General features: G+C 42.1%; 1 protein-coding gene across 6 annotated transcripts; it reads right to left on the bottom strand.

Annotated features, from left to right (window-relative positions):
• Positions 1–27616, bottom strand: urgcp (upregulator of cell proliferation). Of its 6 annotated transcripts, none has more exons than XM_082172896.1 (9): positions 27423–27616; positions 15697–16033; positions 15098–15209; positions 14850–14991; positions 13707–14043; positions 13201–13312; positions 12498–13094; positions 10915–10997; positions 1–5965 (listed from the first exon to the last, which is right to left on the bottom strand). In XM_082172896.1, the coding sequence occupies exons 2-9, from the start codon at positions 16021–16023 to the stop codon at positions 1175–1177; spliced, it is 6501 nt and encodes a 2166-aa protein (XP_082029022.1). In that variant the 5' UTR covers positions 16024–16033; positions 27423–27616; the 3' UTR covers positions 1–1174. The 6 variants fall into 6 exon arrangements, with proteins under 6 accessions (XP_082029022.1, XP_082029021.1, XP_082029024.1 ...); XM_082172895.1 differs by having other exon boundaries at positions 12483–13094; positions 27423–27615; XM_082172898.1 differs by having other exon boundaries at positions 12483–13094; positions 13267–13312; positions 27423–27615.
• Between the last annotated feature and the right edge of the window lie 10 nt (positions 27617–27626).

Raw genomic sequence — 27626 nt, 5'->3', positions numbered from 1 at the left:
GGACATCTCAATTCTCTAATTGCACCGCGAGGAGTCGAGGATCGAGGAGTGAGGAGGCTTCCTGAGGAGTCTTGAGCGAGGATGCACAGGTGTGTCCTATGCGGAAGTGTTTTATCGACTAAACGTGACACACGTATATATTGTCCTCCCCTTTCACATCGGCCACAATCATTTTAATTTATACTTTACCTTTGCAGTTTATATAAACCACACATCTCACATATTTCAACAGGGTATCTTGCTTTATTATTATTTATTATGAATTTCTTAAATAACCAAACTTCCACAACATAAGGGCAGATCCTTTGAGCGCAGCTGATGACGCTGTGGGGTGACGCTCGAGTGATCAAGTATTCCAGTGTATAAAAAAGCTTTCATTCAATTCCTCTGTCCTCATTTTCTTTCCTTGCAGCCTTCCCTCGCATCCTTCAGGGGATGGAGCTGAGACGTGAAGAAAGGAAGTGAGGAAAGGAAACGAGGATGCACAAATAAGAATTGAAAAGCACCCACAGGGCTGGGCAACGACATTCATCATTATGTTGTACATCAAGTTCAAGGGTTACACTTTTGGTGTAAATCGTCGATGTGTACAGCAGTCTGCCGGAAGCTAGATATTTTAGTCGATAAAGTTTTAAATATGAATGTTTTTCTTACACGAATGCTTTGCTTCACTTCTGACGACCTTTATTAACCCCCACAGATCCGTGTCGAGCTCTTAAATCATGAATAGGTGCGCTTTAATGGACTTCCAAAGTCATACAGCCATTCACTCCCATTATCAAGCTTGGAAGAGCCAGGGCATGTTTTAATATAACTCCGATTGTATTCATCTAAAAGAAGAATGTCATATACACCTAGGATGGCTTCAGGGTGAGTAAATCATGGGCTAATTTTCGTTTTTGGGTGAACTATCCCTTTTACAGTCACATGTTTGTCGCTCCACTTTGATATTACTGAATCTGATTCATGTCTCTAAATAAAAAGCACATCAGTGTTACTTCACAACAAACATAACAGTATATAAACTTTGTCAGAAAAAAAAAATCCCTCCTACAAAAGCACAATGTAGCCTTCTGCATCTACCAGTTCAGAAACAAAATTAAGTAAAACAGGATCAGTCAAAACATCATCTGAACAGGGATCTGAAAGAGCGCCATTTGTTTCTGCTTTTCCATTACATGTATTTATCCAAACTTTCCAGAGCATCCTTTTTTGTGTATTTTTTCCATTCATCTGGAATCTGACCACATCCCTGGAATGTTTTACTGTAGTACTTTTCCAGATCTTCCTGGAATCTGCACACGAACCACTTCCAGTACGGCAGCTCAGATTGATCTGGGGTGATGCTCCAGTTAGCATATTCTGGACCTCCTTTTCTGTATTCTTTCCAGGGGACTGTATCGTCTGAGGCATTTGGAAAAAAAGATTTATCACTTGCTACTGCTGTTGTGCAGATTTCAATACACAAGTTTGTTGTTCTTCTGTAAGAGAACCCAGACAATCCAGTATTGCGGTGGAAAGGAACGCAGTGATCTCCAGGATGGCCTTCCATCGTGTGTGTGCAGATGGCTTTACAGAAAAGACACTGAACCCAACAGCACTGACAGAAGTGATCAATCAAAATCTCATCTGGTCTTTTTCTGCACATTTTCATGTCATTAATGCTTGTAAAGCTGTTCTGTAGCTTTGTTGTCCCTTTCTTCAGACTGTCTCTTAAAAGCTTCTCAAGAAAATCTAAGTCTTTAATCTCGCTGAGATCTCCACATGAGTTCTCTGTGAGTTTCAGCTCATCTGTCAGGGTTCTGGTGAAGCATCTGAACCACATGTTGCCGTCTCCACTCTGACTCTTGACCTCCACTGTAGCTGTTTTAATCGCGTTACTTACAATCAGCTCTTTTTGTTGTAGATTTCCTTTGAAAATTTTTAGAATCATTTTGTTTTGTTTGGTGAAGTATCTGTCCACCTCATTTTTTATGAATTGTTTGAAGTGTTTTCTGGGATTATGAATGTATTTTATGTACTGGTCAAAATCCTCCTTTTCTGCAAGGGATTTCAGAATGTGTTTCTCCAGATTTGGTCTGTTTTCACGTAATGCTGGTATGTCAGACCTCATCTGTGCTGCCAAATCAATAGCAGTTGTGTTGTAAACCGCTTGTAGGATGGATGGCTCAAGTTTGCTGCAGATGAATTCACTCAGTATGGTTGTTGTTGTCGCTCCTTTGTAGTAGTTCTTGAAGATGTTCCAATATTGAGATTTCTGCTTCTCCAGATAAATTCTTGGGTCATTTGCTTCTCTGAATTCTTTGTGAAGTTTAGTAAACATCTGTCTTGCAATGTTACAAACATAAAGACTGAGATCTATGCAAAACTCTCTTTTCAGTTTGTATTTTTGGTTCATGGATTCATGTTCCTTTACTGATTTTTTAACACAGTCTGTTATTTCCTGAATGTAACTGACATTGTAGCCTTGTGTTCCGACTGGTGACTTCTTCATTATCATCTCAGTGTCCTGAAAAACTTTTTGAGTCAGACGCCTTATCGAGGAATGACATTCAGCATTTAGGTCCATGTTCTCCGGTGACTTGTGAGTCCCTGTAATATATTCCATACCTGACATGATTTTTTGACCAAACCATTGCCGGAATCCACTTTTCTTAGAGCTCTTGTCAGCTTCATCAGAATGCTCCAGATGCTTCTTTAGTCTCATGTAGACACTATAATCACTCCGGCGGTCGATCAGTTCATAGTCTTTCTGATTTAACAGCTCATTTACAAGAGTCAATTCCTGATCTTCAGATAAGATCCGAGTCACATCGTTCCATAAGTTCAGGTCTTCCATTGGAGGAGTATCTTTGGTCATATCAGTGACCCATTTGCTCCACATTGTGTCAAACTCCTCCTTGGGCGTATGTTCATCTGTTCCTGTATTTCTCAGGCTTAAAGCTAATTCCTTGCTCCGACTGAAAAGTTTCTTTTCATACTCTGTCCTTTTTTGATCCAGCTTCTCCCTGGCTTTTTTCTGTTCAATTGCTTCATCTAACTTTCTTTTTGTTCCCTTCACAAGGTCATCATGAAGATCTTTGATTCTGGTTTCAAATCTTCCTCGCCACTGACACAGAATTTCTTTGTCTTTGTCCTCCTCAAAGTAAGACATCATTGATTTTTTTACCTGCTCTTTTGTCTTTCTCATGTCAGTCAGTAAGTCATTATCCTGAACATTAATGTTCCCGTTGGCAATTCTATTTAAGAACTTGTTTTCAATGTTCAACATGGCATTTCTGAGGCTCCATGTCCAGTTGCTGTACTTAGTTTCTAGTTCTCTGTATACTGCAATCTCAAGTGTGTTTTTGAAGCTGAACACAAAGTTTTCATTTAGCAGTGCATTCCACAGATCATTAATACGCATTTTGAACTGAGACAGTGTAATGCCGTCAGATTTAGAAGCTTTTGAGAGAATGGTGTCCTTCAACTCCTGAATATTTCTGCTGTATTTTGGGTTTGGTGGTGCCATTGGTGGGCTGCCTTCCCACAACTGTGCAAAATATTTTACATCAGTCTGAACGTCAAATGCAATGACTTCACTGAAAAACTCTGTATCACACTCTTCTTCTTTAGCAGCGAGTTTCGTCATCTCATCCAGTTTCTCCTGCAGTCGTCTCCTTCCCTCCATGTTTTTCTCTCCGGCTGTGATATCTGAAACATTCTGATGTACAAACATGCAGCTTGGTTTCAGTCCGATCTTCTTCATCCTCATCAAGGCCTGAACAACAATCTGAAGAATGTCCTGCAAATCAGCTGTGTTTTCTCCAAAGATGTTGATTAGTGTCATATTTCCGAGACCAACAACAAATGTGGCCATTTCATTATCACGATTTCTTGTTGACCTTCCAGCCAGTTCTAGGGCACGAAGTCCCTCAGTATCAACAACCAGAATATAGTCAAACTTCAGCTGTGCTTTCATCTCCTCTGATACTCTGACCAACTGCATGAAAGCTCCTCTGGTGCACCTGCCAGCACTGACGGCAAACTGCAGTCCAAACATGGCGTTCAGCATGGTGGATTTCCCAGAGCTCTGAATCCCTAAAACCGACAACACATAGACTCTCTGGTCTCCCAGTTTCTGGATGAGTGCATCAAGAACAGCAGTAACCCAGATCAGAGGAACATGGGCAGCATCGCCATCCATCAGCTCCAGTGGAAATCCAGACATCATCATCTCTGCTGCGAGACTTGGAAGAGAAGAGAAGTCAAACATCATCATGTCTTTCTTCTTCCTCTTCACAGACGAACATGATTCATATATCTGACCGATCTCTCTGAGTATGTGCTCCAAGCCAAAGGTTGCAGCTTGTAATTTCTCAGAAACTGTCTCAAGCTTTATTTGTGCAGCTGCCATTTGCTGTGATTTATCATGATTCTTTTTAAGATTTAGGACTGTTGACCATTTTTCATCATACTGATGAAGAAGGGCTGAAAGACTATCAGCGGTGTAGTCATCCAGTAGGATTCCCAGCCATTTCAGAAAATACAACACCTCATTTTCTGCTTGTGAATTCAGATTTTTGATAAAGTTTTGGATAAACTGACTTAAGACAGATGCCTGTTGCAGTTCACGAATTTTCAGCATTTCTGATTGCTTAGAACTTTTGTTCTTTTCAATGTTGCTCCCCTTCTTTAATTCTCCTAATGTAGGTCGATGAAGTTCTTTATTCTTCTCACACCATTGATGCCACAGTTTTCCCTGCAATGGCAAAAATGACTCTTTGATTTCAGTCAAATCTTTATCCTGCAGTAAACTCATCATCTGCTGTGCTGCCTCTTTTCCTCTCCTGAGATCTTCATCATTGTCCTCATCTACTCTGATACCGGAGAACTTGGCCATGTCTTCAAGCTTGAAAATGGGATATGATTCAAAAGACAAGAGCCCATTATTTATAGCTCTTCTGATTTCTTCAAATACAACTGACTGATTTTTGTCTTTCAAACCAATTTTGAATTTCCCTTTCCGTATTTCTTTGAGAGCTGAATCATTATCAGTAAGGAGGCAGAAGAGTGGCTTCGAGTCCTTGTATAAATGTTTGATCTTGGTCATGCTTTTGTCATTCTTGCCGAGTTGTGGTAAAATAGCAACATTTACAGAGGCCATTTCAGTCAGGATATCCAGCTGCTTCTCATTGGCTCCTGCATCACCATGGAGGTTACAGAATGCAACACAATGAGTAAATCTATCGGTTTTCTCTCCAGAGGGGCAGTACCAGGCGATCTCCACTAGTCCATCCATCAGTACTGTGCTTCTGCTGCTGCCTGGGCCATTCCTGTGGAAGAACGTGTTGTGTTTTTCATTGATCAGGCTGTTCATCAGTTGCGACTTGGATGAGGACACAGGGCCAAACCTGAAGAAAGCCACCATTGGAGTTTCTGCCTTGTAGACTGGCTGGAATTTGCTAGAGATTTTACCTTTATCATCAGTTGTCTTCCAGCTCTTGTTGATTTGTCGAAATGTCCAGAGTGGGAACTCAATCTGTTGAGTGAATGGATTTGGTACAAGCAGAGGCAGAGCATATTGACACTGTGAAAGTTTAGTCACCATGAGCTGCTTTAGGAAACTATCAGCACAATGAAACAAAGCCATCTGAACATCCAATAAGTGGACAGCATCTAATTTGTTTGTTTCATCAGAGGGTTTTGCAGTTTCTTCAAAAATATCATCATAGCCATCACCATCATCTTCAGCTGAGTCATTGTTCCATTGTTGTGTGTTATGTTGTTCATTATTCTCTTTAATCTGGAGGCACCTTGCTTCGTAGTCCATCATCATCAATTTTTGTAGAAAAACTGAAGCCAGCTCCTCCTCTGCACAAGACTGGGACTGTGATTGTACAATTGGCTTAAGGAAATCTGCAGTTCTCTGTTTTTGTTGTTTGCCTTGAAGTTTAAGCCTGTCAAGGAGTTGCACAGCACCTAGCTGATAAAAAATACATATATTAACTGGTTAATAAGCCATGGAAAAGAATGTTAATTTGTACACTTTTTGGTAATTTAATATAGAACATATGACATGAATATGCAGCCTGATCTCATTGTGTATTTGTGTGTAACATTTGCAAGTACAAAAATATGCATATTTGTACATTTGAATAGATGCTGCATTATAATATTGTATTTTTCAGCATCTAAAAGGTAAACATTACATATTTACAACTTTAGAAACATAAAATCTATTACATCGTAAATGTAACTGTAGCTCCATTTTGCTTATTTTTACATGCATTAGATCCCTTAACCCCACTCCAAATCTAACCACTTTTAAACAATATAAAAAAGTAACAGTCAGATAAATGTACAGTGCCAATTATTTTAGTTACAATACATTATTATAGAGATATATTAGAGGTGCTAATCCCACTCCTATCTGTAAACTTAACCTTAACCATTTCTTAATAATATTATTGAATTGGTGGTATTAAATTGTTTTGGGTGAGGTACAAATATGTGTTAAAATAATGTGATTCGAGAACAGCCGGCTGGCTCATTCTGCACAGCTTCTACAGAGTCGCTGCACAAGCTCTGATAACAACACAGACAGCTGTTCCGCAATTGGCCAGATTCACAGATGACAATGATCACGTGTGTTTCGTGTTTATTCCAATACATTCAGCTCAGCATGTTTTTGTAACAGTAAAAAAATATTTTTATGTAACCATAATGTTTTGGGTTGCAGTAATAGCATGACGCAGGATAGCATAAAACAAACAGTCCTTAATGAATAAATCTAAAAGAGAACGCATAGTAGAATCACAGGAAATATCACACAACCACAATTCTGTCAGGACCACTATAGTCAAATACGATTGACTATTAGCATACAGTTAGGATTGGCGGTATGGTTCTGCGCATCCATGCCTAGCATGGATAAGAGCAGCAATAACCCCCCTTAAGGCCTCATTATACTTCTGCGTCGGACCTACGCCGGAGCCTATACGCCGTTGGCAACGTGTTGGTTTTAATTTATACTTCTGCGTTGTTGTCCGCGTTGACACGCACCTAGGGAGCATGTGAAACCCCGAGGGAGGGGTTCTGGCAGACCAATCACAGCGCTTGCGTCCGCTTAGAATTGACGCGTTGTTACATTTTTGGAGAGGTGCACGTCAGGGTACGCCGAAGGGTACGCGTGCTACACACAGCCTACGACGTAGCTACGGCGGCAGTTCGACGCAGAAGTATAAATAGGCCTTTAGGGTAAACAGAACAGAACCAACATGAATGTATGCAGATATCAATAATTCAATATTTTATAGTACAACATAATTCGAGAGTCAAGGGGAATCAGAATGCCAAATCCTGACTGACGAGAGGAGGAGCTGGGGATGGAGGAGGGTAATGAGCTCCTGAGAAACGCCATAGCTGCTGATAACACTGAAGGAGCTTATGTATACAGTAATAGGCGTCGTATTCCTATAGGTAGATGTGGATCAGCTGAGAGTCAGTTGACGTGAGCTTGACTAACGTGACCTGCCAGAACTGACGCTACGCTTGATTATAACAATGTCAACAAAGAACCATGAACAGAGCAAACTAAGGGTTTAAATAAAAAAGATGTGACACGGTAACTAATTGAACAACAGGTTAATACACGGTTACATTTATTGTTACTTATAGGCTTTATTCTTATACATACACACTAAAAAAAAATGGTTCTTCAGCGGTTCTTCAGGGGTTCTTTGTGGTGGTTAAGGTGCTATATAGCACCACTACCATTTAAAGAACCTGTTAAGCCCAGTTTGGTTCTTCAGCGGTTCTTTAGCGGTTCTTTGGGGTGGTTAATGTGCTATATGGCACCTCTTATGGTTCTACATAGCACCATTTGACAAAGGTAGGTGCTATATGGCACTTAGGCCCTGTCCACACGGAGACGCGTTTCGCTGTATACGTATACATTTTTTATCGTATTGGTGTTTCGTCCACACGGATCCGGCGTTTTCGGAGACTGAAACCGCTATTTTTTGAAACCGGGTCCCAAGGTGGATAAATCTGAAAACGCCGCCCTTGCGTTTTCGTGTGTACGGCCAATCCGTATATTTTGCGAAACGATGATGTCATCACACCAAGTGTCAACTAGTCAGACACCGTTAAGTCACAGCAACTACATTTATGGTTTTTCATATTGTTCAACAAAGTTCTTGATTAAAAAAGAAAAAAGAAAAAAAGAAGCTACTGTGCCTAATATTATTGTTGTATACAGCGCGCAAGGTTTATGCGCGAGCTCCAAGTCTTCTTCTCCGTTTTTAGTGTATGTCTGTGGCAGAATTACAGCGCCACATACTGGTCTGGCATGTATACTACATCGGTTTGAGTCGGTTTCAGTGGTTTCGTGTGTACGCAGATATTTCTTGAGACGACGCCGTGTTTACGGAATTTTTTTTTTGAACGGTAAAAAAAAATATCGGATAGGGAAAGCTCTGGCTTCGTGTGGATGTGGCCTTAAAGTGGTTCCCCTATGATTACAAGCCAATGAACCACTTTTAGTGCTATTTAGCACCATTTTTGTTTAGAGTGTATTGTCATCTTGGAATTCTAAGGTTCTATCTGCATTCTGAGCGGTTTTGAGATATTGACTTTGTAAATTGAACCTTTTTGTTTTCTAAATAAAAAGTCCCAAAATGTACACAACTTAAAAAAACATCACAAAATAAGAACATGTGACAAAAATGTCAGATCGAAACTTATAATTCCAAGGTGACGATATGGTAAGCAGTACGTAGTATTGAATGTAACGTTTTTCAGATGCTTCATGAAAATGTCTGAAATGATACTGTGTATTTGACAAATATTACATGTAATTCACTAACAAATGTGATAAAGTACACAAACACAGGACGACGTAACTTGTGTCAACTACAGGAAAGTGTCTGACTTCATGTCTCAGTTTTCAAATCCTCCCCGACTACAAGCAGCAAATCCCACCAGTCGGTTACATCCAGCCGAAGTCGAACACACCTATCATGTACCTTTCGGCACAACCATTACAACCTGCAGCTATTCCTGTCTCAAGCAACAAATCAGCTGCCTAAGCTGTCGGACGCAGCCACAGATCGCCGATTAAAGAATTGAATTTGGGCATTTTCCTTACACAAAGCAATCTTATGGCATCTTCAGATTTGGATTGCAGCGCATACTGGTACACTATGTCACTCTATAATTCATAATTCATTACATTTATATAGCGCTTTTCTCGGCACTCAAAGCGCTTTACATAGAAGGGGGAATCTCCTCAACCACCACCAATGTGCAGCATCCACTTGGATGATGCGACGGCAGCCATATTGCCCCAGAACGCCCACCACACACCAGCTTACTGGTGGAGAGGAGACAGTGATGAAGACAATCAGTATATGGGGATGATTAGGAGGCCATGATGGACAGAGGCCACTGGGCAAATTTGGCCAGGATGCCGGGGTTACACCCCTACTCTTTCGAAAGACATCCTGGGATTTTTAATGACCACAGAGAGTCAGGACCTCAGTTTAACGTCTCATCCGAAGGACGGTGCTCTTTGACAGTATAGTGTCCCCGTCACTATACTGGGGCATTAGGACCCACACAGACCACAGGGTGAGCACCCCCTACTGGCCTCACTAACACCTCTTCCAGCAGCAACCTGTTTTTTCTCAGGAGGTCTCCCATCCAGGTACTAACCAGGCTCAGCCCTGCTTAGCTTCAGTGGGCAACCAGTCTTGGGCTACAGGGTGACATGGCTGCTGACATGATGAGACATCTCTATGTTTTGGCTCAACTATGTTTTGGCCCTCTAGCAGTTAAAAAACAAAACTGCATGCATTTTACGGAAGAACGTTGTAGAGTGACTGTGCAAATGAAAATGGTTCTTTCTCATAGAGAGAGAGAGAGAGAGAGAGAGAGAGAGAGAGATTATCCTACTGCTCAGACAACTTTCACTAGGCTTAAGAGATATAACCAGTTTAGATGGAAAGGATTTCAAGCTTACTAGCTCAAGACTCTACTGTAGCTTTACCCATTAAGAAACAGCACACTTCATGTGCACTTGCGGTCTTGTGGACTTACAATGGACCATAGGGAGTCCCATTTGTCATTTAATTTTCAGAAGACTGTTTGAGAGCACTCCCTTTGTGGCAGATATAAGCCCTCAATGCACACTTTTGCTGAGCCTGCAAGCCTGTGAGCTAAACAGCAGACTTCTACCTAACAGTCAAAGCAACATTATATCACGAAAGTGTGTAGCTACTCAGAGGAAGTTTGCGAGGGCTTAGGGTTCTATTCAGGACAGGGCCATCATCTATTGACTCAATTGAGATTTAAATTTTATTTTTTAACAAAAAAAAGTTTGTGTACCTTTAATAAATGTGATGAAAACCAATAAACTCATGTATTTTATGTGTATATACAGGGTGGGCCATTTATATGGATACACCGTGGTGGCATGGGAGTGGTTGGTGATATTGAGGTCCTGTTTGTGGCACATTAGTATATGTCATGGTCACCACCCATCTTGAGGAGTTTGCCCCCTCACATGTACTGGAGTGACACAAACGGGACTTTGGTGTCACCAGCCATTCCCATGTTGTTGCGGTGTATCCATATAAATGGCCCACCCTGTACATATAAACAACTGATGAATTATTTTAATTAATAGATATTCAGAATTCATAGATTCAATAAGGATTCATCTTTGTATGTATCTAAATTTTTTCATGTGCAAATTATATGTTTTGGATGCTATGCAATTTTATGCATATTTTAGATGTGCAAATGTAAGTAAATGTAGCCTACATGTGGTAGACCCATATACAGAATTTAAATACGAATACTCATGAGATCACGGTGGAATAGACTAATTTATTAATAACTTTCTGAAAATAAGATGCATATAATTCTTACCTTTTGTTTGTCTTTATCAGTTTGGATCAAGGTCCCCGAAGGCTCTGCATTAGTTTTACCAATGCTTGGTTCTCTTTCTGCACCTTCATTTCATGAAAACAGAGGAAATGATTAATTGGTGATTCTTTTGATACGAATCAAACACATACAGTGTGACCTACTTCCTATTCAAATGAGTGGATTCTTTTAATTAGGCTATTTTGAGCCTAGGAAGAATTCGAAAAGGTGTGTCTTTTTAACAAATTAGAATGTCAGATAAACTTTGGACATTGAAAAAAACGTGACATCTGATGAATTTATTTACTTTTAAGTTTTGTGCAGAATGGACAAAATATATAATATGGAAAATGTTTCTTCACTGCATGTGCAATTCTAAATGTTTTATATATTTTAAAAGTGCTTGAAAAATTTGAAAATGTTTTAAAAAACTAAAATGAAAATGTATTATAGTACCACTTAATGAAATCATGTTGATTTATTTATTTATTTTTTAATTAGAGGCATAATTCCACCAACAACTTCCACATGAATCATAATATTCAAATATATAGCAGTATTAATATTGAGGGCCCTATCTTGCACCCAGCGCAATTGACTTTGTACACCGACGCATGTATCATTCCTATTTTGCACCCGCGCAAAGCGCGCTTTTCCCTCCACAGAAGCACGTCGCTAAACTAGGGAATGAACTTGCGCTCCCTGGGCGGTTCAGCGCAAAAAAGGAGGCGTGTTCTGGTGCAAACAATCCCTTTTGCTATTTTGCTGTTCCATAAAACAATTGCGCCACTGACCAGAAAAAACCTAGTCTAAAGTCAGTGGCGCGTTGCGCGTTGTTCATTATGCTATTTTAAGGGTGCATGCTTGGCCATAATCAATGTAGCGTGTGCACAACGCACATACACTTTGATTCTCTCATCTAAGCAGCAGTTTTCATTTTTGCAAATCATACATTATTACGATAGATATATAGATAGATAGATAGATAGATAGATAGATAGATAGATAGATAGATAGATAGATAGATAGATAGATAGATAGATAGATAGACAATTTATTATAAAAGCATACATCTAGCTTACACATTTACCCAAATTATCATACGCCTGTTTAACCGAAGTTAATTTGGGTGGGTTTCTCCATCCCCAATGTCACTTCTCTGTGTTTTACGGCCCTGACGAGAACGTCGGTCTCCTCGGCTGTGAACCGCTCCTGGCGTGCGCCTGGCAAATCCGCCGTTATAATAGGAATCCGCTTTAGAACAAGCGCGCCTGCTCTTAAAGGGAATGTGAGATGACGCTCTGATTGGTATATTTCACGTTACGCCCAAACCACACCTATGAATAATGAAGCTACTTCAGACCAACCCCTTTTAGATTTGCGCCGGGCGCAAGAGTCATTTATCCCGCCGGGAAAATAGCAACAGCGCCCAAGACCCGCCCACAAAGTTACTTGCGCTTTGCGCTTGACACTTGCGTTTTAGATCGTTAAAATAGGGCCCTGAATCTTGAATGAAAATGTTAAAATGGAGTTGTGGTAAATGACAAAAATCAACATAGCATCTGTGTTACCGCTTTGACATTCACTGTTTTGCAGGTCTCCTGAAGGTCTGTACATCTCTCTGGTGTAGAACTGCTGATTATTGTCAGTGAACAGCTGTTTAATCCTGTCAATCAATTCTCTCATCTCTGATTGTTTGTTCATGTTCTTGCTGCAGATGTGATATCTTTCTCCACATTTATCCAGCAGCTGCTTCAGAACAGAGTTGTTCTTTAAGTCATCTATAATAGTGTCACACTCTTCCTCTTGCTCATAGGTGAAGAGAATAATCACAAATGATAGAACTCTGTCACCAAATCTTCTCTGTAGCCATTCAATGCCCATCTTATCCTCATCCGTCAACTGTCCAAGTCGCACAACAAAGATGAAGGCATGGATTTCACTTTCGTTCACTAGATGACTAATAACATTATCGAGAGGTTCGAGATCCGTCTCATGTGAGCCAATCATGTTGATCAGAGAGACATGATGTTCTGATATCTTCCTCTGTATTGGAATGATCACGGGGAATTCTGTGTTTTTAAGACAGGGTTGTTTCTCTCCAAGTAGAATGTTGTCACATCCGAACTGGACGGCCTCGGAGCTTCCAAATAATGCAGCCGTCAAATCGGGATCACCGTGATCTAAAGCAAATAACACAGAACTGTTCTCAGATACAGATCATATAAGAATAACACCACAATATAAGATAATGTAATGGTGCTTTTTGCTAATAGGCATATTTCTTACACTTATTGCTGTGAGATGAATCATTAAAGCCTGAGCACACATGTACTATACTTGTGTGTGTATTACCATCAGATTCCAGGTTACTCCCTTCTTCTACTGGCTTCACATTATCCTGGAGAGAGAACAACAAATGATCTGTTTCTGCAGCAAGAACATTGAGAATAAACACATTTATTTTATTTTCAAATTACACTCTTCACTCTTAAAAAATAAATATATATAAATATATAAAACTCTTAAAGAATAAATAAAGTGTCTTTATTGGCATCTGGTTCAATGAAGAAACTTAAACATCCATGGAACCTTTCCATTGCACAAAATTCATTCATTATTAAAAATGCTTTATTATTAAAATATACTTCGCACTAAGAAAAAAAAAAAGAAAGAACTGTTTTAAGAACTGTTCACGGAAAGGTTTTTTGGAGGGGGAGCAAAAAATGGTTCTTCTATGGCATTACTGAGAAACCCCATTTTTGTAACATATTTTAACAGTGTATCACTTTTACCTTGTAGTCTTCATTTGAGGTCTTTTCTCCAGGATCTTGATCAGGTGATGTGAAAGGAACTGAAGTTGGTTGTATATGAAATTCTACTTTAGTGGTTGAGTCTGTCACAACTGGGTCATCACTGTCTTTGTTTAGAGTTTCTGTGTATTTTTCATCATGTTTAATTGGAGGATTCTCCAAGACATCATCTGGTTCTTGATTTGTTACCCGAGGATTGTCCATGATGTCATCTGTATATTGATGTGTGACTGAAGGATTGACACAATCAGAATCTCTATATGAATCTGGAGAGGTGTCCATGGCATTATCTTCTGTTTCTTGATCCATAATTATGTGACTGTAAAACAAAATAAAAATAAACATTAACCAGGAGTGGTGGATCAGATCAACCACAGACAAGTTACAGTCGCCCCTATTTGAACATTTTGACTTTCATGGTATTAGATGCAAAATATATAAATGTATCCAAACAAATGATGCTTCCCTTCAAAACAGGTTTAAAATAAAAATATACGTTTTAAATGCTGTTCGTGTAAGTCAAGTCAAGTCAAGTCAAGTATATTTGTATAGCGCTTTTCACAATACAGATTGTATCAAAGCAGCTTCACAGTATTAAATTAAAATAATACAACAAGGTTTGTTTCAAGTGGAATTTATTGATTGATAAAATTAAATTAAATATCCCCAAAATATCCCCATCTGAGCAAGCCAAAGGCAACAGTGGCAAGGAACCAAAAAACTCCATCAAGTGACCTAATGGTGTCCTAAAACTCCATCAGGTGACCTAATGGAGAAAAAAAACCTTGGGAGAACCCAGGCTCAGTCGGGGCCAGTTCTCCTCTGGCATTTATGAGCTAGAGGCCGGATTGTAGTTTGAACTGTAAGATTAACATGGTTTGAAGATGAAAATTTCAAGCATCAAAAAATAAATAAAAGTGTAATACAGCGTTAAATTTAGTTTTTCCCCCATATCACACAAACCCTGTTTGAAAGAGTGCCAAAACAGTAATTATTGTTTGACTTTTGTGATAAAATAGGCAGAATTTGAAAGCTGAGGCTTGGTTTCATATCAAAAGTAGCAAAGCGCAAAGCTTATTGCGATTTATTGGACAAACATTCATGATGACTTGAAAAGTGACGCACAGTCTCTGTTCAACTTTCTCTTCATAAATATCCCTGTTTTTAAGACAGGGTTGTTTCTCTCCAAGTAGAATGTTGTCACATCCGAACTGGACGGCCTCAGAGCTTTTAGATAATGCAGCCGTCAAATCGGGATCACCGTGATCTAAAGTAAACAACACAGAACTGTTCTCAGATACAGATCATATAAGAATAACACCACCATATAAGATAATGTAATGATGCTTTTTGCTAATAGGCATATTTCTTACACTTATTGCTGTGAGATGAATCATTAAAGCCTGAGCACACATGTACTATACTTGTGTTTGTATAACCATCAGGTTCCAGGTTACTCCCTTCTTCTACTGGCTCCACATTATCCTGGAGAGAGAACAACAAATGATCTGTTTCTTATTACCTTGACTTTAAAAACATGTACAATTGTGCATGAGTAAACATTTGTATAAATAATGCAATGCCAAAAGTATGAGGACATCTGAACATCACACTTGTATGCTATGTTTATTCTACTTCTGTAGAGGTGAAATAGCCAAACTTGTGATTTATAAGGAAAATTCATAGAAAACATATTGGGCCTTATATGTAAAATGCGGTAAGGACATTGAAAATAGAAAGACATTCTAAAAGTAAAGTGTCTTTATTGGCATCTGGTTCCATGAAGGACCTTTAACATCCATGGAACCTTTCCATCGCACAAAATTCATTCATTATTAAAAATGTTTTATTATTCAAATATACTTTGCACTAAGAAAATGTTTTTGTTTTAAGAACTGTTCACTGAAAGTTTTTTTTGAGGGGGGAGCCAAAAATGGTTCTTCTATGACATTATTGATTATTGATTATTTACCTTGTATTCTTTGTTTGAGGTCTTTTCTCCAGGATCTTGATCAGGTGATGTGAAAGGAACTGAAGTTGGCTGCATACGAAATTCTACTTTAGTGGTTGAGTCTGTCACAACTGGGTCATCCCTGTCTTTGTTTAGAGTTTCTGTGTATTTTTCATCATGTTTAACTGGAGGATTCTCCAAGACATCATCTGGTTCTTGATTTGTTACCCGAGGATTGTCCATGATGTCATCTGTATATTGATGTGTGACTGAAGGATTGACACAATCTGAATCTCTAGATGAATCTGGAGAGGTGTCCATGGCATTATCATCTGTTTCTTGATCCATAATTATGTGACTGTAAAACAAAATAAAAATAAACATTAACCAGGAGTGGTGGATCAGATCAACCACAGACAAGTTACAGTCGCCCCTATTTGAACGTTTTGACTTTCATGGTATTAGATATAAAATATATATACTTATCCAAACAAATGATGCTTCCCTTCAAAACAGGTTTAAAATAAAAATATACGTTTTAAATGCTGTTTGTGTAAGTACATGGCAGTACATGGGTCGAAGATGAAAGGGGGTTTTCAATAATCAATAAATAAATAAAAGTGTAATACATTATACAGCTTTAGGTTTTGTTTTCCCCCATTCGTTAAAATGTCCTGTTTAATGTATATTTTTCTTAGCAAAAAAAAAAGAGACTATCATAAAATGTTACCATGATTTACAGAAGACACCCACTAAAATCTCATTCAGTGTAACAATAATTTATATACCATATAATGGAATTAAATAAAAAACACAGTACAGCCCCCCAAAAATAATTAATTGTAATTTTTACAAATCTTTATACTTTGCCAATATCCTTCACACCAATATGTTTTACCCATTTGTCACCAAGAACGTTTTGTAAGGAAGTGAGAATCATTTACAATGTAATCAAATTTAGTATGATCACTTATTGTTTTATATATTTCAATAAGTACAGGTCAGAATATAAATATTTTTAAATTTTTACATAAATATATCTGTTACGTTGAATGACCGCATGGTTCCCTTTCGAGAGCGGTAACTCTCATTGCATAGCTAATGCTGTGGGAACTCCTCCCTTCTCCACTTTGTTGAAATCTTATGGCTTCCGCCATGAAGAAGACCTCTAGATATAAATCTTGAGAGCTCTGACAGGGCATCTTTCTTCATCCGCCATCACGTGAGGTGGGGGATGAAAAGCCTGCAGAACTGTAGGCCTTGCCACATTAGATGGCACTGTTGTGTTCACATAATTAACTAGAATCATTTATTTACACACTGCTAGGAAAAAAGCAAGGGGGCTATTATGAAGTAATCTAGCTGTGTTGGTTGTTATAGAATCAGCTGCGTGATGTTTATGGTGTGCGCATGCGTTGGAGAGGAAAAAAAGGGAAGTTCAGTAAAAAAACATGTAATACAGATTCTGTGTGTCTCGGCTCTTTCGTAAACGTAAGATTGGCGACGAGGATGGCTGAATTTGGTTTACCCCCACCTGCACACTTTCTTGCCGTCCCCGGAGATCCTCCAGTTCCATGGGCAAACTGGCTGGAGAGTTTCACAGTCTACCTGGACGCTATAGGCTTTGATGACATTACTGACAAGAGGAAAATGGCGCTCCTCCGCCATTGTCTGGGAGTGGAGGGGCAACGCATTTTTCGCAATCTTGGGACGCCCAACGACTATGATGCTGCAGTTACCCTCTTGACGACCCATTTCACTGGCCACCAAAGGACTTTACTCCTTCGGTATAAACTTCGGAAGCGCCTGCAACGACCCGGTGAGTCTGTTCGAAGCTACGTGACAAACTTAAAAGACATGGCGCGCTTGTGTGACTATGGGGTTCTGCAAGATCAAATACTTCGGGACCAGTTCATTGAGGGGACATCGTGTGAGAAAACAAGAGAAAAGCTGTTACTAGAAGCGGACGATTTGACTTTAAGCAGAGCTGTGGAGATAGCGCTGCAAATCGAGACAGCCATGGAATGCACGTCTCAGCTAGCAGGCACGCGGCCACTCGCGGACAGAGCTACAGAGCAGTTACAGCCCGCCTATCACACCAGCATGCACTCCGCCAATGACAGTCGGTGTTCAGAGCAAGGTTTCCCAGTACAATTCACGCAGAGACAGAACAATAGGCGAACTGCAGAGGTATGTGGTAACTGTGGTTCTAAATCACACAATTCTAAGGCACAGCATTGTCCTGCCAAAGGACAACAATGTAGAAACTGTCTGAAGCAAAACCATTTTGCCAAGATGTGCCGTTCAGCCCCGGCCACGCTCCCACAACACACTGGACCTCCACCAGCTCAGCACAACTATACTGAGATCAGAAATGTGACCGCTGGTCAGGTGGCGTTTAAAACATGTACCGTCCAGTTAGCCGAAGTAACCCTACCCTTATTAATGGACACTGGTGCGGCTGCATCGCTCCTAAATTCAAGCACTTACTTTAAGTTTTTCTCTCACCTGCCATTAGAACATCCTGCCACCGCTCTATGTGGCTATGACAGCTCCAGGATTGACATCCTAGGTGTGCTCCACGTGCCGGTTCACTATGGCTCCAAGCACCTACCATCTTTCCCCTTTCACATTGCGAGGAGGGGAGCCAACCTTCTAGGCCTGGACCTGTTCACAGGCCTGGGGTTCACGCTCAGGGATGATGCTGGCTCCGACATTCACCACATCACCTCCACTTGGCAGCAAAAGTGGCCAGCTCTGTTCGATGGCCTAGGCTGTCTCTCAGCCTTCACACACAGGCCTCTGGTGAACCCAGACGTGTCACCTGTCATCCAGCCCCTGCGCAGGATCCCCTTTGCCTTGAGAGACGAGGTCACCCGTGAACTTGGGACACTTCTGGACATGGGAATTATTGAACCAGTCAATGCTGCTCCCTGGATTTCAAACCTAGTCATTGCAAAGAAAAAATCTGGGGGAATAAGAATATGCGTGGACCTACGCTTGGTGAATAAGGCAGTTATTCCAGACAGATATCCTTTGCCTACCTCAGAGGAGCTCACTGCACACTTTCACGGCTCAACAGTCTTCACAAAGCTTGACTTACGTCAGGGCTACCTGCAGGTACCACTCCACCCAGCCAGCAGGGACCTCACTGCTTTCGTGACGCATGCTGGGGTGTTCCGGTACACTCGAATGGCCTTTGGATTAAGCTCCACCCCTAGCTGCATTCAGAAGGTGATGAGCACAATACTGGCCGGCATCCCTGGGGTAGCGGTTTTTCTGGATGACATTGTTATTCATGCCCAAGACATCGAGACACACAACAAGCACCTCCAGAGGGTGGCTCAAGCCCTTCTTCAGAACAACCTGACTCTGAACCCAGAAAAATGCTGCTTTGCTGCCCCAGCCATCGACTTTGTTGGGTTCCGCTTGTCAGCCAAAGGGATTTACATTTACATTTACATTTAGTCATTTAGCAGACGCCTTTGTCCAAAGCGACTTACAAATTAGGACTGAATTCAGCGAGTCATCATAAAGAGGCAAAAGCAACAACAACGCAAGAAGTGCTCAAAATACGAAGTTCAGGTATTATTCAGAGTAGCATAAGCCTGATAAGTGATGTTTCAAAGGGAAATTATTTTTTTTTTATAAGGTAAAGTGCTCACGGAAGAGATTGGTTTTCAGCTGTCTTTTGAATGTTGTCAGGGATTCTGCATTCCGGATGAGGGTGGGGAGAGCGTTCCACCAGCATGGAACTGTGAATGAGAATGTTCTGGAAAGTGATTTTGTGGCTTTCTGTGATGGAACCACGAGACGTCGCTCGTTGACCGATCGTAGGTGTCTGGTAGGGATGTAGACTCGTAGGAGTGAGTGAAAGTAGGAGGGAGCTGAGCCTGTGATAGTTCTGTAAGCAAGCGTCAGTGCCTTGAACTTGATGCGAGCAGCGAGAGGTAGCCAGTGCAGAGAGATGAACAGAGGAGTGACGTGGGCCCTCTTGGGCTCGTTGAAGACAAGCCGAGCTGCAGCATTCTGGATCATCTGTAGGGGTTTGGTTGCACATGCTGGAAGTCCAGCCAGAAGAGCATTGCAGTAGTCAAGCCTAGAGATGACCAGGGCCTGGACGATAAGTTGTGTTGCATGCTCAGTTAGAAAAGGCCTGATCTTCCTGATGTTGTGCAGTGCAAACCTGCATGATCGAGCTGTCTTTGAAATCTGATCTGTGAAGGTCAGCTGGTCATCAAACGTTACTCCAAGATTTCTGACCGATCTTGACGGGGTGATTAATGATGACTCTAGCTGGATGGTGAAGTCGTGCTGTAGAGATGGATTGGCAGGGAGGACGAGAAGCTCAGTCTTTGCCAGGTTGAGCTGCAGGTGATGTTCCTTCATCCATGTGGAGATGTCTGCCAGACAGCTTGAGACCCGTGCAGCTACTGTGGGATCATCTGGTTGAAAGGAGAGGAAGAGCTGCGTGTCATCAGCATAGCAGTGGTAGGAAAAACCGTGTGCCTGTATGATGTGTCCCAGTGATGTGGTGTAGATGGAGAAGAGGAGGGGACCAAGAACTGAACCCTGGGGAACACCTGTGGTCAGCTGATGTGCTCTGGATACCTCACCTCTCCATGCGACCTTGAAGGACCTACCTGTGAGATAGGACTCAAACCAGTGGAGTGAAGTTCCTGTGATGCCCAGTGATGAGAGGGTGGACATAAGGATCTGATGATTCACCGTGTCGAAGGCAGCAGACAGATCCAGGAGAATGAGGACTGAAGATTTGGAAGCAGCTTTTGCGATCCGTAGGGCTTCTGTGACTGACAGTAATGCAGTCTCAGTTGAATGTCCTTTCTTGAAGCCAGATTGGTTGACATCCAGCTGGTTGTTTAGAGACAAGAAGGATGTTAGTTGGTTGAAGACAGCTCTTTCAAGTGTCTTCGCAATGAATGGTAGGAGAGAGATAGGTCTGTAATTCTCTACAAATGATGTGTTTAGCGTTGGTTTTTTCAGCAGTGGAGTAACCCGAGCCTGCTTGAATGCTGTAGGGAAGGTGCCAGTATGGAGGGATGAGTTGATGATGTGTGTGAGTGATGGTAGAAGTGTGGGAGAGATGGCTTGTAGAAGGTGTGAGGGGATGGGGTCAAGCGGGCAGGTGGTAGGGTGACTGGAGAGGAGAAGTGTAGATACTTCTTCCTCGGTTAGCGAAGAAAAGGAGGACAGAGGGGTATTGGCTGTGGAAGGGGTCGGTCTGGGTTCCTGTGTGTGTGGACTTGCCTAGAGGGATTTCCCCTCTACAGTCCAATGTCGATGCCATACACAGGATTCCAGAGCCGACCTCAGCCTCTCAAGTGGCCTCATTTTTAGGCATGACGGCCTACTACCTCCGTTTCCTGCCCCACTACTCACAGACCACTGCACCCCTCCGCCAGCTGCTTAAAAAAGAAGAGCAATGGCACTGGACTACAGCATGTTCTGAGGCCGTACAAACACTGAAAGCCCAGCTCACAACACCTCCTGTACTAGCCCACTTCAACCCTGAATGTCTGACTCTAGTCACCTGTGATGCTTCAGATCGGGCTATTGGTGCAGTCCTTTCACAGGTGCAGGACGGGGTGGAGAGACCTGTAGCCTTCGCCTCCAGGGCATTAACACCAACAGAACAGCGCTACTCTGTGGGTGAGCGTGAGGCGCTTGCCTGTGTTTGGGCTTCAGAGAGGTGGCACCTTTATCTCTACGGACGGCGTTTCACCCTCAGGACTGACCATCAGGCCCTGACCGCATTGCTGACGGCATCTGGATCCGGTCATAAACCCCTGCGCCTGCACAGATGGGGGGAAAGGCTGAGGCAATATGACTATGTACTGAAATTTACCCCTGGAAGGGACAATGTAGTCGCCGACTTACTCTCTCGTTCCATCGATGCCCCCACACCCATGGTCTCCCCGGACGAGGACACAGAGACTGAATTAATTCACATGCTGCACACACCCTTGCAGTCTGCCGTGTCGTTGGAGGAATTGCAGCATGAGTCAGAGCGTGACCCCACACTATCCTCGCTACGCACGTACATTCGCTCTGGATGGCCAGCAAAGGTTTGTGACGAGCTCATGCCATTCACAAGGGTGCGTGATGAACTTTCATGTTGGGGTGATGTTTGTGTCTCCAGGGGCTTGTGCACCGTGGTGCCCTGTAGCCTGCGGGCCCGCGTGCTATCCATGGCACACGAGGGGCACCTAGGCATTGTTAAACTCAAACAGCGATGCCGAGATCTCATCTGGTGGCCAGGCATCGATCGCGATATTGAAGCCCTTGTTAAAGATTGTGTGCCATGCCTCCTTAGTGGGAAAACTGGACCTCCAGTGCCAACCCCTCTGCAGCCGGTTCCATGGCCGTCCCGCCCATGGGAACATCTCCAGCTTGACATCTGTGGAGAAATCCATGGCCGTGGAATTCCCCATCATCAGCGTTTCCTTGTGGTGCTGTACGACCTCCATTCGAAATGGCCTGAAGTGGTTCCGGCTGGAACTGTCACAACCCAGGTAATCACAGACATTCTAGAAGTCTTGTTCGCGCGTTGGGGCAAGCCTCGCGCCATCATGACAGATAATGGACCCCAGTTCATCTCTGCAGACTTTTCTCAGTTCCTCAGTGATAGGGGAATCAAACACATCCGCACAGCATACTACAATCCTCAAGCAAATGGCGGTGTGGAGCGGTTCAACCAGAACCTAAAGAATGGCGTCCGGGCCCACCTGGCTCAGGGGTGTACATTCCAGACAGCACTCAACCAAACCTTAATGCACTACAGGGCCAGCCAACACGCTACAACTGGGGCCTCTCCAGCACTCCTCATGCTGGGCCGGGAGATGGAACTGCCACTGGACAGACTTAAGGCACAAGGCATGGCAGTGCCTACAGCCGGCAGCTCTCAGGCTCAGACCAAAGCCGCTGTAAACAGACACCAGCAACGGATGCGGCAGGATTTTGACCGGAAACACAGGGTCAAGGCCACTGCTATTACCGCAGGTGACTGGGTTCGAGCACTTAGGCCACATCGGGGCAACAAGATGGCTTCATACTGGAGCCAGCCCTTTCAGGTGCACCGCCAGCTGGGCCCAGCCACATTCATGCTTAGTGACGGATCACGATGGCATGCTAAAAGACTGAGGAAAGTGCGGAACCCAGGTGAGGAAATGGTGGCTCCACTGCCATCGGCCCCTCCTCCACCGGTGCCGACATGTACAGGGCCACAGCAGGCTTCCCATACTCCTCAGGCCGCACTGTCACCAGTGCCCCAGCAACCTGCCCCTGACCTGCAATCTCATCTGCTTTCCCCTGGCCTCCAGTCAGATCCAGGGCCGGGCTGTTCCACAAGTCCAGCTATGGGGAACTCCCCAGCGGTTCTGGAATGGCCACAGCCTGAGGTCGAGGAGGGCCGACCCGTAAGAGCCAGGGTCCGCCCTGCTTACTTAAAGGACTTTGTCACAGAGTGACAGTGTAGGCCTTGCACTATGTATTGGACTGTTCAATTGTTTTGGCAAGGATGGCTTCATACTGGAGCCAGCCCTTTCAGGTGCACCGCATAAGTCTAGTTTCTTGGGAGGGAAGGGGAAATGTTGTGTTCACATAATTAACTAGAATCATTTATTTACACACTGCTAGGAAAAAAGCAAGGGGGCTATTATGAAGTAATCTAGCTGTGTTGGTTGTTATAGAATCAGCTGCGTGATGTTTATGGTGTGCGCATGCGTTGGAGAGGAAAAAAAGGGAAGTTCAGTAAAAAAACATGTAATACAGATTCTGTGTGTCTCGGCTCTTTCGTAAACGTAAGAGGCACTTTATAGCCCGGCCTGGGATGCAAGATAGCCTTAATATCACCTGGAGGAAACTCCAAGCACCCGTGAGATATAGAAAGTGCCTGAAGATCTCCTACTCTCCTCAGAGAAGTAATGGCTAATAAAAAAGCTACCCTGAGGGAAAGGTTCTTGGCCTCAGCCGACTCCAGAGGTTTGAAGGGGGCTTCAACCAGCCCTTCAAGAACCACTGCCAGGTAAAGGTACATCTGGACTGCAGATGTAAATTAGCCTATGGCTAACTCTGGTACAATGCATCAAATGGTAACATTTATGTTGGAAGTTGTACATGGTCCTTAATAAAAAATAAAATAAATAAAATTAAAAAAAAGGTCCCATGTGGGGACTCTGGTACGAGCCGCAGGTCTCATCCTCCCAGCCCCACGGAGCAATCGTATGACCAGCTGATGTCTCCCCAGAGGCCCATCACCTCAGGAGGTTCTGCCAGTAGGCATAGAGGGCGTAATCTCAGTAAATGGCCGTCCATGACCGCGCCCCAGCCCGTGAGGGAGGTGTCTGTAACGGCTTTCCGGCAACATGGCGCTCCTTGCATGGGACCTTGGGACTGGGACCAAGGTTTCTTCCACATTGATAGGGAACGATGGCATCTGCGCCGTTACCCTAAACATTTGGAATGGGTTCCCCCTCCGGGAAAACCCCTTGGTATTCAACCACCACTGCAGGGCCCTCATGTGCAGCAGGCCGAATGGAATAACGTTGGACGCTGCTGCCATGAGCCCCAACACTCTCTTTTGAAAATATTTCACAGTGAGGGCCTTGCCTAGCTTTACCTTGGTTACCGTGGCCAGGTTGGGCTCAATCCGTGCATGCGACAGTTGTGCCCGCATCGTAACCGAGTCCCACACCACCATCAGGAACATAGTTAATGTGGGCAAGGAAGACATCTCGATGCCGAACTGCCAGCTCTTGCGACTGGGCCATAATAAGACAGTCAGGTCAAGTGAAGTCACCTTCATTTATATAGCGCTTTTAACAATATACAGGGTGGGCCATTTATATGGATACACCGCAACAACATGGGAATGGCTGGTGACACCAAAGTCCCGTTTGTGGCACACCAGTACATGTGAGGGGGCAAACTCCTCAAGATGGGTGGTGATGACCATGACATATACTAATGTGCCACAAACAGGACCTCAATATCACCAACCACTCCCATGCCACCACGGTGTATCCATATAAATGGCCCACCCTGTAGATTGTTTCAAAGCAGCTTTACAGTGATAATAGTAAATTACAGTAATAGAGATTATTTTGGCTTTACAGCAGCTCTAGAATAAACTTATTGTCCAGCTAAAGTTTGTTTTGATTGATTGATTCACTTCCGTTGCAAAGATCATTAGTTAATAACTTAGAGGCACCGTTCTAACTCAATGCGCTACGGCTCATCCTCACAAAACAGTGCCTGGTGGCTCGAGAACGCAAACCCTGAAAAAGATTCCACGGTGCAAGCCTTGAAAATTTTTGAATAATAAATTTTTTAAAAAGTCGTCGTTATAGCCTCTCGAGGCTGATTTCGGGTATCGTTCGAGATTCGTTCTTGACCCTCTGAAGTGGCTCTCTGGCAGGGTTTGGCCGAAAACGATTCTCTGTGTGTGGATGCGAGCACTGCCTGGCCGCAAGCCTGTGGGGCAGACAGTGCAGTGTGCGTTCGCTGGAAACCGATGTGTCCCGAAGAGCACCTGATGGCGGGATACAGACATCGATTTCCTGAGGGCTCCCCAGAGTGGAGGCTCCTTTTGTTTCGTTCTCGACACCCTGAAGCGGAGGACCGGCAGGGAATAATCAAAAACGAATTTCGTTGTGCGGACCGAGCGTGCGGCACAAGCCCTGAAAAGTGAAGCCAAAGCGTCTCGAATGCTCCCGGTTACTGGTCCTATATAGGTCATAAACCCCGCCTGCCCATGTTATTTTAGAGACCCCGTGAGACCAACTAAACAATTAAATGACACTTCAAATATATTTTTTCCAAAGATGGTTTCTGTCATTTACTGTAGTTTTTATCACGCTGATGTAAGTCCAAGTGTTTTTAAAATAAGTTTGTTTTTAGTTCGTTTTTGATGCGGTGGTTTGACGTCATGATTGACAGCTGTGATTGATAGGTTCTCTGAGCGAAGCACCAACATACTTTTTCAACATAGAACGTATCCGGTTACTATGTTTTTTTTTTTGTTTTTTTGTTTTTTGCATTTTAACAAGAACAAAACATAATTTACATACAAGAGTAGGCTACATATAACCATACATGCCAGGGGTAAAGAAGAAAAATAAAAATAAAAAGAAGGCATTTTACAGAAAACACCTGTACCTGTCAAACAGCTGTGTAGTTTTCCTAGCTTTTAGGTTTTTACTTTTGGATATTGTTTCTAAATATATTTTAACATCAATTTTAAAATGTTCAATATTTTGTATTTTTCCATTCCATTTGACTTTATCAATATAGTAACGGGCAATTATAACAATTAAATCTAAAATAAACAAAAGATTTTTATCACCCTCAAATGAAAAACATTTTAACATAACATCAATTTCTTCAAAGTTAACAAGAGTCATAACTTTTCTTTGCAAGTAATTACTGCGTTCTTTCCAAAACATTTGGGTCTTGGGACAATCCCAGAATAGATGGTTGATAGTCTCAGGGGAAATTTTACAAAAAGCACAAATATCTTCGACGTTCACTTTAAAACGGTGTACCACAAGTGACTTAACTGGGTAAACTCGATGGAAAATTTTATATGAAACCTCTTTCACTTTGTTTGTGATGCAATACTTATGAGGTGTCATCCAAACTTTACTCCAATCAATACGTTTTTTAAATAAAGAATTCCAGTAAGTAGTAACAACAAGTATAGGCTACATTTAGATTGAAGAAGGGGACGCAGGAAAGTATTATTACATCCAGAACTTTTGAAATCCTTGCCTTGCAACTTAATACAAGAAGTAAAATCTTCTACTGTTATTTGTAGAGAATTATTATTATGACATTCTAATAATCTCAAAATTTCTCCATGCACTTTTGCAAGTCTTATAGGCTAAAGCCAGCTGGAGACAGCTGGCCAATTGACTAATTGACTCGAAGCATGCAAATACTGACAGGTTCGTGGGCAGTAAAAAATGCATGGGCGCAGCAATTAATGAATAGGCGCGAGGCTGACCCAAAAGCGCACGTCTTTTTCTTTTGCTGTACGCTTCGAGATATTTCTAAATGAACACAGCCAGCACCCTCAAGAGCCGACTGTGCATGCCTCGCATCCAAACAGTATATCACACACACCGATCGCGATGGGCAGGAAAACACACGCTTACAGTTGTGCTTATTGGTAACAATTCAAGTTCCTACATTACAAACAACACCAAATAGGACAGACAGTTGACACAGAGCGCTTGCTGAAGAGCAAAAAGCTGACTCTGTGTCAACTGTCTGTCCTATTTGGTGTTTATATGTTCTTTGCTAAAGACACATTCATAAGATTTCATTTTTGTAACATTGTATTTTTCACCAAATAACCTATAAACAAAATGTATTATGCAAAGTTGGTTATGTGGATAAACATGATGTAAATCTTCTAAAAAAAAAAAAAAAAAAAAATTTAAGGACATTATGAACAATCGGTGCATTAGGCTAAATGAAATAAAGACCACCAAAAATCAAATATAGGCTGTATAGCACACAAAATCAACTTGTGGGCTTTCAACAAAACAGCATGAAGAAAATAACAAGAATAAGAATAAATATAGTTGCAAGCAGCAAATACAAATAATCAATTATTGTAATTGATTTTAAAATATCTTTTTAAATGTAATTCTCCTTAATAATACAACTATTAATTAAAAAAATGAATAACAATAATAATATTAATAACAATAAATGAAAATCACCTGTTATCAGCGACTGTAATCCATCCAAATTTGAAAGTCAATAGGATAAAAAAAACTGAAACAATTCAAAAATTACACACTGCCTATGAAGACAGAGAGTGATCAAATCCTTACTAAGAGAATCTCAGACAGCCTCATATAATCATATAGCAACCTCTCAACAAAGATGACCTTAATCTCACTAAATCTTAGAACATAACGGTC

This window comes from Leuciscus leuciscus (genome assembly GCF_965113295.1).
Source record: "Leuciscus leuciscus genome assembly, chromosome: 6".
NCBI classification, from domain to species: domain Eukaryota; kingdom Metazoa; phylum Chordata; class Actinopteri; order Cypriniformes; family Leuciscidae; genus Leuciscus; species Leuciscus leuciscus.
The sequence above is the reverse complement of the archived record's forward strand: the minus strand, read 5'-3'. Positions and strand labels throughout refer to the sequence as shown.

Excerpts from the sequence above, each read along its gene's own strand:
- urgcp (XM_082172895.1), bottom strand. The coding sequence starts at position 16,023 with ATGGATCAAGAAACAGATGATAATGCCATGGACACCTCTCCAGATTCA. Across the intron at positions 14,992-15,097 it reads TTCATCTCACAGCAATAAGT|ATCACGGTGATCCCGATTTG; the intron begins GTAAGAAATATG and ends TGTTTACTTTAG. Across the intron at positions 14,044-14,849 it reads GAGAAAGTTGAACAGAGACT|TCACATAATTATGGATCAAG; the intron begins GTGCGTCACTTT and ends TTTGTTTTACAG.